The sequence below is a fragment of the Clytia hemisphaerica genome, unplaced genomic scaffold, assembly GCF_902728285.1.
Source record: "Clytia hemisphaerica strain Z4C2 unplaced genomic scaffold, Clytia hemisphaerica genome assembly, whole genome shotgun sequence".
Classification (NCBI taxonomy): domain Eukaryota; kingdom Metazoa; phylum Cnidaria; class Hydrozoa; order Leptothecata; family Clytiidae; genus Clytia; species Clytia hemisphaerica.
Genome location: NW_027103978.1, coordinates 223,981 through 235,422, shown reverse-complemented (window position 1 = coordinate 235,422; position 11,442 = coordinate 223,981). Strand labels below are relative to the sequence as shown.

At 35.4% G+C, this 11,442-nt stretch overlaps 1 protein-coding gene across 1 annotated transcript; it reads right to left on the bottom strand.

The window, feature by feature from the left end:
• Nucleotides 1–4,943: 4,943 nt before the first annotated feature.
• Nucleotides 4,944–10,757, bottom strand: LOC136810858 (uncharacterized). Its single transcript, XM_067067448.1, has 5 exons — nt 10,590–10,757; nt 9,552–9,879; nt 8,071–8,965; nt 7,019–7,491; nt 4,944–6,272 (listed from the first exon to the last, which is right to left on the bottom strand). Exons 2-5 carry the CDS (start codon nt 9,873–9,875, stop codon nt 5,640–5,642), a joined length of 2,325 nt encoding a protein of 774 aa, XP_066923549.1. The 5' UTR covers nt 9,876–9,879; nt 10,590–10,757; the 3' UTR covers nt 4,944–5,639.
• Between the last annotated feature and the right edge of the window lie 685 nt (nt 10,758–11,442).

Here is an 11,442-nt window from a genome sequence, read left to right as displayed (position 1 = left end):
TTATTTCAGAGTTCCCTGCCCTGATTTTTACATAACAACATTCTTCAAATGGAATTGGAGCATTAAACGATTTAGCTTGCCCCTTGTATGGAAAACGTTTGGGTTCAAAGTTCATTTTGGTTAGAGTTTCTTGACTGATAATGTTTAAATCGCTTCCACTATCAATCAACATTTCAACTGTAATGTTATTCATTTTGATTGGAAAGATACGATGACGTTTATTTGCGGAATGCGATGGGTTGTCAATTGCTAATACGAATTCATCATCAGAGGATGAATCTTCAACTGCGATGTAACGTATCGTTGGGTTATCTTGCTGGTCAGTGAGGCTGGAACTTCGATTTTTGAGGATTACGATTTTACCAGTTTTTTATCGATTTTTGTCTCGCTGGCCCAAATCTCGCAACCTCTTTACCTTAAGGAAGATCGAAATTAGAGTTTTTCAGCGTTCCGAAAAAAACGCATAGACGAAATTTTTCATCTTCACAGGATCGATTCTAACAACAAAATACATCTTGGTCTTTGGGTTGTTTCTGACGATTTTCTTAAAGAATATCGATCACTTCCTTCCCCTTGAGCGCGCGAAAAAATGACTAGCTCGTTTTCGCGGGCGAACAAGATGAGGCGGCAATCTTGCATGAGGGTGCTACTAGTTTCCGCCCTATTTGCGCCCACGATAGAATGCGTTCAAACACGTGGGTAGTCTAATGAAAACTATATCGTTCTGTAAGTGTTATTTTCTGAGAGATACAATAGTATATTTGAATATTATTAACTTATTTATAAAGTTTTTTCAGCACAAATTAAATATACGGTTAAATAAAAAACGAATGATAACAGTTCTGTTTATTCTTCAAACCCCCGGGAAAAGTTTTTTTGCTGACTTAGCTATTTTACAAATCTCGGAAAGAACTCCATAGGAATTCCAATACCTAACCCGATTGGTTATTCGGAAACGGCTTCAAGAAAGTCATAATGGCAGATAATTTAAAAGTTTCTGAGGGAATGTGTGTAATTTATCGATGTTGATGGCTTGTTGATTCTTTAAAGAAAAAAGATAACAGGTATAGCTTTTTCTAATCCTGGAATATCGAGGTTCCAGCTACACTGCTGGTTAGGGTTTTGTTTTGACTGACATACTGTTTTTAAGTGTCCCTTTTTTCCACAATTGAAACATGTCTTGTCTTTGGCGATTCTGCATTCAGATGCTAAGTGATCACTTCCACAACGATAACATGTTAGTTTTCTGGTAGTATGTGGTGTTTTCGATATTCTACTTTTAGGATAACGTGGCGGTCGACGGTCAGAAATTCTGTTGACGTTGTCTCCATCGCAATCATCGGATTCCTCCTCAACAGGTTTATTATGTTGATGCGGTTTGTCAGTGTCATATTTGACGGATTGGTGATCAGCGGTTTCTAAGACAAGAGCAATTTCTAAACAATTTGTCTAATAGGTTATGTTCTTTCAATATCGTTTTCCATTTCTTTGAGTTGCATCCACCGATTACTTGGTCGACGATTTCATCCTGGTATCATGAAACTCCATGTTGAAGCAAGCTGTCGGAGCCTGACACATATTGTCCAGTTGATTCAGTGTTATTCTGTGAACAAGACCGAAATACATGACGTTCATATCGCTTGTTTTGTTTTGGTATAAAATGGTTGTCAACTTTTTAACAGTTTTTGTGTATTCTGTGGTTATTTGGTTCCATTTCTGTAAAGTGTTATGCATTCTATCATGGCTTCCCAGCGCAATGTAATAACAAAGCTTTCTTTTGATTGTATCATTCTACCAGGCAATAAGGTAAACCTCAAAACTTTGTTTCCATTTTTTCCAGTTGGCACCCAGATTCGTAGGGTCACCATGGATATTGAAGCCTTTTGGTGCCGAAATATCAATTGCTTTTGCCATCTCGAAGAAATATAAACATCCAATCTGGATCGTATGGCAGTAGAAGAAGAATAGCAGCGAAAATCCTGCTCTAGCAGCGCCAAATGTTATGTTCAGAAATAAGAGTAGAAGCATGTGCTTTCATGACGCCATCTTGGAATATTCTAGCTCCTTCGATATACTATATACAATCCTATACGCGTACGCTACTAAATATAATACCGTTCGCGTACATAACAAATAGACATAACAGTTTTGTAGTGGATTTAAATGCAACTGAGATATTTCCAAGCACAACATGATGTAACAGAGATGGAAATGTGCATTATAATGAACTGGACCTAACTTCTGGAGACGCACATTCTCATCTGACACCCACCACTCATAACAGCCTTCCTTCGGTCAAGAAGCCAGCTCATTGCTCATTGTCATCTAGTCTATGTGAACAAAAATATGCACACAAAAAGTTTTCATGCCTACAGAGAGTTATGCTGGACTTTCAATGAACATTTTGACACACTTATGTGGCTGTTTTCACCCAAATTTGATGTTATCGCAAATTCGAAAACTTGCTATGTATACATGACTTTAGCGCAACATGTTTTTGTTGATTTTGGATATTTTATCATTTTGTGAAATGTTTTACTTTAACTTTTGAAACCTGACTGGTTGGATGAGTATTCAGTGAAGACACTTTTTTGAAAAGAGCTTTCCAACTTAAAATAATCCCATTTGCAGCCTTTGCCTTTTCTTTGATTTTCTCAAAACGCTTTCCGGGGGTTTGCTTCACCTTGTCAAAATATCTTAGGATTGATAGCTACAGACTTAAATTTTCAGGGAAGTTTCTAAATGATTGTGTATTGAATGAATGGATTAAAAAGTTTAAAATTGGTTCCTGATTTTATCTCAAAAAGCGTTTTTTTCAGTTTTCTTACCCCCGGGAAAAAAATTTCAATTTTTTTTTCACTCTTCCAGCCTTTTTAAATATTAGTCATTTAAAAAAAAACTAACTTCATAGGTCAAGCCGACTATTCAGAAAACCTGACACAAGCAAAATAAAGTATTTTACCCCCTGGCTGATTTTACCCCCGTCTTTGGTTATTTTTAGAATTTTTTTTTATTTTTAGAAATGTTAATAGTTGATATACATTTCCTGAAAATTTCATTACGAAATGTAAAGAAGTTCTTGAGTTATTGCAAAAAATGTGATTTTTTGACTTTTGAAATCTGGCGGTAGACTACCACCTTAAGGGCGAAACAGATAGTATAAACGTTATCTGCTAAAATCTCTCTAAAAGTCAGGCCCGTAGGAAGCATTTTCATTTTGAGGGGGCAAAGGAAGAAATATAAACCGAGGGCCAGCCATGGTTTGGCCCGAGGGAAAAATATTCGCAATTTCAGGTGTCTAGATTGCTGTAAAACGCATCTAATTAAAAGATTATGCTCAAAATGAAGCCATTAATACAAGATTTTTCAAAGCTACTAACTTTTGGAAAAATCTTTTGGGGGCAAAAGCCCCTGTGCCCCCCCCCGGTTGCTACGGGCCTGAAAGTTAAGTTTTGGAGATTTGGTTCGCACCAGATTCTGTAAGCAGGATGTTCAAATTTTCCTTGCATGAAAATAGTAATGACTTAATATATAAACAGTTGACTATCTATTTCGAACTCAAACATATATTACCTTGGATTGCAGTCTTTATTTCTTGTTTTTGAAAACGTCTGTAGTCAGCTATTTCTTGAACACAAATGATATTACTTTTTGCCGAAAGTCATCTTTAATAAACTTTAGGTTGTACCAGTCCCCTTCCGCTCCTTCTGTTCCCCCGACTTTAAAGTTGTAATTTGATTGGCTTAGAGTCTAGGTATGATTGACTCAAACGAAATTTGATTGGCTCTCATTATAAGTCATTTCCTTAATACTTTATGACGTCAAAAAAGGTCCCTTAGAAGATGAGGGGAGTGTGGGAATTCTTAATAGATTTTATCTTTCGATAAAGAGTTAAGCTTCTAATTTTCATTTTCAGTAAAATATGAAATTTATTTCGCGACTATAATTAATGCACCTAAAGTGAAGTGTGAAAAAGAAATTTGTTCCGAAATATTCTTATCTAGAAGTTTTAATTTTAGTATATATTTCGTTTATCTTTCACCTCAAGTTTCAACGTACATGTATTTTAAAGGAGACTTTTTCAAATATTTTGGGTGTTTCTGACGAATATTCAAAGATGAAATTTCTTTAAAAAAAGATACGGCCTTTTTTTATTTAAAATTTAATTTTGAAACATTGATTTATTTTGCTTCCTCAGGGAAATTCAAAAAATGTGTCTTTTGCGTTAATCACACGATGAAAAGATAGAGCTATATTTGGAAAATGTTACAGATTTTAAACCCTCTGAATTATTGCAATATTTCATCTTTTCACCGGGAATAAACTGTTTACAAACCTAGGTGATTCTTTTTGTTTTTCCTGTACTTAGGCGTCCAGCTAATTTCGTACAGAACTCGCAACGACCTTTATCAGATCAATTGAAAAGAAAATATTTGTGAAATCTAAGGGCTGATCTACGTGAGTGCCGCTAAGTCTTGTAAAAAGGGAAATGATCAACTTCTTGTGTAGAAGTATGCTTTGATCGTCATCTTCATATTGAGAAATCTTCAATCAAGAGCGTTATCACTATGAATAAATTTTCAAAAAATATTTTAGTACTTCCACTTTTCTATTACTTCTTTACATTTTGAAAAACGTTAAAATACCAAAAACTCTCAAGAAAGTTTGACGTTGATTTAGGGTCCAAATGCGTTACGTTGCGTTCTGTTTTCTGGGGTAAAAAAGGTCCTCTTCCACTTTCCTCAGTATCCATGTATATTATTTTTCCGCTTTTTTTCTCAATTAGATACTAAGGAAGTTAGGAGAACAACAGAATGATTTGTGTTAACTCAACGTTTAGGAGTCTAGAAAATGCTAAATTTACGATTTATTTTAAGTAAAATGAGAAAGGCGATCTTTATCAGCAAAACTTCAAGAAAAAAAGGAGAATTGCCAAAAGTTGACCAATTTGAAAAGATAAATATCAATATCTTTGGTCCCTAAGAAAGAAATTCTAAATCTGATAAAGTTTTCTATTTTGCAAATTATAAAGTGAAATTTCATTATTTTAGAGTGTTAAAACTTTGATGCATTTTTAAAACATATCTTGAAAACCACGTGATTCAAATCTCAAATTAAATGTAACATATTCAAAGGTACCAAAAAACCTCTCTTTATGTGACACTCATCAGTGTGTAGTTGTGCCACAAAATCACGTTTGGATTTTTGAGTTCATCGCTCTATTCTATCCAGCCTGCATCGTTAAAGTTCTCTAATTTTTATATGATCCTTAGGTACTATACATCGATTATAAGATTTCTACCCTGTTTGGAAACATTTAAAGTTTGAAGCTCATAGGCAACAACATTACATAATTGAATAGTCCTCTTGGTAATTATAGAATTATTCCATCGATTTTCCAAGAATTAGAGTTTTCAAACATGATAGAACTTGTTAAACTAAAGGCCTATATGCAAAATAATGCCTTCAAAATCTCGCTTGATCAACTTTTGCTCTAATTTATTTTAAGTTTTCAGCTATTAAGATACCCCTTTAAAATTCTGCCGCGTTTCAAATAATTTACGCGTTGGAACAGGTTGTAATAGCCTTCTTAACAGGAGGAACAGTTTTATATCGGGTCATATTCGATCTACGTTTCTTCAGTAGGCTTGTTGTATACTGAAAGTTCTCAAGCGATGTACTGAACCGCTTCTTGAACGGTCTTCAATTTCGATCATTTCCACTTTGGTTGTGAAAGAATGTTTTCTCGGATTCAAAGTTACTTTCTCGATATCCCTCATTGTATCAGCAAGCATGGCATGAAGTTGGTAGGTCTTGGTGTTTTTATGTCCTTGAAACAAAATGACAAAAACTTTAACGCCGTGTAAACAGAGCACAATAAAGATTAAGGCTGTTGAAAGGGAGACCCACGTCATGGTAATCCTGTTATACACGTCCAAAGATTTTTGATTACTGCGTAAAATCCAGATGCAAAAAGCCAGAGCTGATAAGGTCGTAGCTGAAGCCAAACAAATCGAATTCCCCTCATTGTAATTAGCTGGAAGTTTACGACCGCGATATCCTTGAACAATTGATAGAAGCAGAATGACAATGGCATATATGGTTTGAAGGTAGAATTCATAATCGGAAGAACAAAACTCCTGCACGTAACCTTCTTGATTCTCCAAAGGGGACGATTCCACTGAAGCTGGCAATGTAAATACAGCAGGTACCAAAATGAAGTTAATGCTAATCAGAAAGCTGAAAATGACCAATTGCCTCATAGTGATGTCCTAAAACATTAAGAAAAGCCTACCATTGATTATCCAGAATTCGAACTTTTGAACGTGAAATTCTACTTGTTCAAATTACCGAGAGACTTTAGCTATAAGAAGTATTTTTTTAACCAAAGGTCGATTCAGCAAAGAGTATTCTGTAATTTCTCAGTGGCATATCCTGCGAAAAGCTTAACACAGAAAAGCCATCAGTATGAACAACAAGATAATAATAAACCTTGAATAATAAGGAACAGAACAACAAAAACAGTAGAATATTCTCAATTTTTTAATTTCAAAATTTAATTTCAAAAATTCGCTTTAAATTTGAACTCCTTTATTTGCCATCTTGTGGAAACCAATTTCAGGGGAAACTAATCTAATTAATGCTTTCTCTATAGTAGCAAAAGTCCATGGCTTCGTTGTGTGTGCACAGACCCAGTATCTACGGCTAATTTCAAAATTCATTGCTGTAGAGGGTCTGTTGCCCGGGGGGTGAAACCTGGTTTTAGGGAATTGCCTACCCCCCCCCCCGGTCTGTTGTCAGTGTTTTTCTCATTTGAGATTTTTCAAACCGACCGCTGCGATGGAGTATTGGTGATGGTGAGAGAGGGGAGACGACGAGAGAATTTTTGTTTATAAAATCATACTTCATCGCAGAGGTCTCCGTACGGGAATTTTTTTATGAAACAGACAATGCGCACAGAGTGTACTACGAAACGATAAACGTGAGATACACATGGCTTCGAAGTAAAAAGTTTTACCTTGATATCCTTAGGTGTCATTCGTCGGCGCGTGTAAAAAATGATCAGAATCTTCTCCGCTTTGCATACCACGATGGATACGACTGCTACAAGGAGTGTAGAGAAAACGACTGGACGAACTGTGCAAATCATTTGTGTAGGTTTGTGTACCACAAACACGAAAAATGATGAATGCAACAAGATGCAGAATATGAGCTGAATGATTGACAATTCGAAATTACTTGATTTGACGACAGGGGTTTCACGGTATATCCAATAAATAATCAAGATAAAAAGGCTAATTCCAATCCCCAATATTGAGATTACATAACATGAAGGATGAATTTCAAATTGGTGGACTGGGTCATAGCATACTGTTTGGTTTTTGTTGAGTTTCAAACCATCGCCACACAATGAGCACTGTCCGTATTCTGTAATTCGATTTGTAAGCGGACATTTTTGACAAGTCAAACCAAATTTCTTGTCATAATAACCTTTGACAGAACATAATCATGAATTAATCAAAAACTAATCTTGTCTCCCATTTTAGAACTTTTAAGCCAAGAAAAATGATATAGCGTAACTATCTATTGGTTTTAGAATCTTATGTTGCCCATCCAAATTAACATCAACATTTCTATTTCATTTTTCTAAAACTGGAATATATCTTAGGTTGTCACATCACCATTTAAAAGATCCCCTTGTGACATTGTGACTATTGGCCCAAAACCTGGCATACAGCGTTTTCAACATCATTAAACATTGTATGTAGGGCTTCGTCACCTGTTATCAAAGGAATCTTCTTTTTTTTGGAAAAAAGAAAAGGTATACCTTTAAAATATTAATTTGAAATATCGAAAGCCCCATGTGAAAATTAAATCAATTTCAAAAAGCACTATTTGAAGAATATTATTAATTTGCTTTCGCTTCATTAGCCACCAAGCTATTGTTCGTTAATTTTGAAAATTATTGGTCGGGAACATTAGCGAGTTTGTGTCTTTGCACTTTTGAAGACAACGAGGCGACCCGAGATGTTAGAAGGCTTAGAATGGCTTTGTATAAAATTACCTTACCTGGTTCTATATTTAGGACAGCTGTATCATCCGGACACAAATCTTGACAATAAAGACATTTCCTGCATTTTGATTTCACCCTTGTTTCTAAGAAAGTTTCTGTATACTTCACTTGATCCAATGACAACAAAAATTTATTATGACTTCCATTGTAAAGTTGTAAATATTCCATTTGATGGTAGTTGCGGGTTTCTTTCCACGTATTGATACTTATATATCGTACTTGTACAATTCGGTTGCGTTTTAACCTGTAAACCGTGTCCCTCATCTCTGTGTTCTCTTCCAGACAGTCAGTCATTTTCTTACCAGGTGCACATCGATCGTTATGGAATACCAAGGAACCAGAGTACATAATATCGCCACTGTTTTTAATACTAATATACTCATCTTTAGATTCAAGGTCAGTATATTCACTGAAAATTACCCAGTATTTACCACTGACTCCATTCTCAACTGCTAGTTTTTTGAATTTCCCTCCTACAGTTCCGACAACAAAAATCACTGAAGCTTCCTTTTCTGCTTTTAGTTGTTCCAAAACTTTCAGTAAGTTATCTGGTACGCTTGATCCACCTATTTCAAAACTTGTATAGCTTAAACAAGTGCTTCTTGGAAGTTTCGTGATTAGTTTATGGACGTCAACTTCTGGATTTTTATTCATTTCAAATAAATCCACAACATGGGCGTTACGCCACTCATAGGTTGACATCATGTCCGATATCATTTCGGCCGGCTTTCGGACACCCTTCCGATGAAGCTTTTCATAGTTTGGGTGACCTTGGAACCAGACCAAATCTTGTATTAATTGCAAAGGCCATATGATAATGTCAGTATGCGAAACCAAGGATAACAGAAGTTTAAGCATCTCTTCAGGTAGGTATACCACAATATGCTTGACCTAATAAAGAAAAGAGCGGCTGAAAGATTTTTGCTTTTATCAAATTTTATCTAATCTATCTAATTTTGATCTTTCAAGCAGTAAAATCTATTAATAAAAACACTAGAAATATTACTAAGAAACACGAGGGTGGGTTTCACGGACTCTAAAACACACAATTTGTTCCTAGGAAAATGCACAAAAATACTCTTGAAATGATGAAAATCAAAAACAAAAAATATGAAATTAATTAACAGGGGTTCTTATAAGATGGAGGGGATCCGAAAGATTTTCGAAAATTATCCATATAATTCGGGACGTTAGAGTTGATATAAGACTAAGCGTCATTGGTTGACTGAGACAGGGGTGTGTTGAAAGAGTTAGATATTCTTCGCCACGGCATGACGTCAGAACTGGGGTAGAACAGAACACTTACTAAAGATTAATTATGTGTTTTCAGTAAACATAATCTTTTAGTGAGTTAAACCATATGACTGTTTTACCCTCGAAATACAGAATCACCCCCCCCCCCTTAGGCCGATTAGGGTTAAATCTTATTGGTTGAAAAAGATGTCACATGACTTTCCGTGTCAAAGAATAGAATTACCTTTGTATCTTGACTGGTAGAAAACTCATTAGTGGTGAACAAGTCAATTAAGGTATTCAATAAATCTTGATAGCTACAAACATCAGCATTGTGATAGACGAAACTAAAAGGTGGTCGGCTTATTAAAAATTGGAATCTTGACATCAGGTTGCTTAATTCCGTCGCAATGATATTTGGGCCTTTGACTGTATCCTTCTCGCACTTTGCAAACATCCCCAATACGATTTCGTTCTCTGTGCCAGAGTTGAGATTTGCTTTACATTGATGGACATTGACCATAACCAGTATTGAAATGCTCAAGATGAGTATTGATTTGGAGGCCATTATCCTGTTAAAATGTAAAAATGAGATGCAATGTATCACTGGTTACCTTTGAATGTATTTATAACAAGTGGCAGGAATTTTAATCCCGGTAAATGTCTCCCGAAATCTGCCTCGGGAAACTGGTGCCCTTGAATTTTGCCCCCCTCTCCCCTGGAACTGTCCTCTATTAAACGCTTTTTTTATAAGAATATTAATGAGGATACTGTAAGAATATTTCAGGATGATTTTCCCCGAAAGTTAAGAATACCCACAATGAAATGGAAAACACGCAATTCTTATAAAAAGCGTGTAGATTCGATACATACAGCAAAATGCCTGAAAATACGACATTTTGTGGTTTAGTCTCTCCAAAGTATTTTAAAAGGGTTTCTCCCTTACGGGAACTGAGAGAAAGTTCAAATTATTAGAAGATCCAAATAATAGAAGTTCGAATGGACTAGAGTTGACTGTATACAAACTGGGTGATAAGTCGAAATCTATAAGAGAAATTTTATGTGAAAGCGATTTTGCAGTGCTGGTCTAAGTATCCAGCTCTACCAGATCAACTTTTGTTTCTACTACCGCTGTCATCAGCTTTAAGCTTTACACAAGAACATTTTTGCGGCGTAACTGACGTTAACATCGTCTAAGCAATAACAGAATGATCCGTTAAACCAGCAATCACTGATTATACAAAACAAGAAAGAGTGGGGTGTTAAAAAACGTATAAATTACCTTCGATAAAGAATCACTGATATCTTGTGATTTTAATGTTCCAGCAACCACAAATCAATCAACAGAAGTTACTTCACTTCAAAAGAAAAAACCTGATACCTATCACTGAACTTTGTTGCATGAAAGATTCTTTGAGTCTCCAATGAAAGCAAAAGTGAAGTTGAACTTGTTTGGTCGATACTACGATTCAAATTTAACTCAATTTTTATAAGAACATCACGAGGATTTATTATAATGGCTAAACTTTGGAGGAAATCTCTGTCTCAGATTTTAAATCTCGGCTAAGTTATGGTTCTACGGATATTTTGTTAGCAAGTAGCTGCCGGCACGAGAATGCTCCGGATTTTATGCAGAGCCTATGCTTAATAAGAGGTATTGTACTGCATGATTCTAATTTTTCTTAAAAAGCCAAAAGTAATTACGAAAAAAACCTTACAACCTTTTAACTTCAGTAGGATGATCATTTAGTCATAAGTTTAATTGTTTCAGTAGCAAAATATATTAATGGCGTCACTGATTTTGGCTCAGTTTTTGTCCATCATTGGCGAAAAGGTCTTTTTCGTTATCCTTTTAACCAGGTTTACAGCATGAAGATGCATTCTTACAAGAAACACTGAATTGGTATTTCGAAATCTGTTTGACTTTGTTGCCAACAGCAATCATAATGGCTACTTCAACGTAAGTAAACTGTAGTCCTGGAGTTTATAACCGAACTAAATTCAAGTGTTTGGAGATTCGCATATTTTCATTTAGATTTTGTTTTGTAAATATTGCCTAGCCTGAATCATCGGCTTTTAGTCACCCTTCTAATTTAAGCATCTTATTCTCATTAATACCCAATAAATTGCATGGA

What these genes read in the sequence shown, in the direction of transcription:
- LOC136810858 (XM_067067448.1), bottom strand. Translation starts at nt 9,875, where the DNA reads ATGGCCTCCAAATCAATACTCATCTTGAGCATTTCAATACTGGTTATG. An exon ending in CTACCAGTCAAGATACAAAG is followed by an intron (nt 8,966 to 9,551) that starts GTAATTCTATTC and finishes TTTCTTTATTAG; the next exon opens with GTCAAGCATATTGTGGTATA. An exon ending in TGTCCTAAATATAGAACCAG is followed by an intron (nt 7,492 to 8,070) that starts GTAAGGTAATTT and finishes GTTCTGTCAAAG; the next exon opens with GTTATTATGACAAGAAATTT.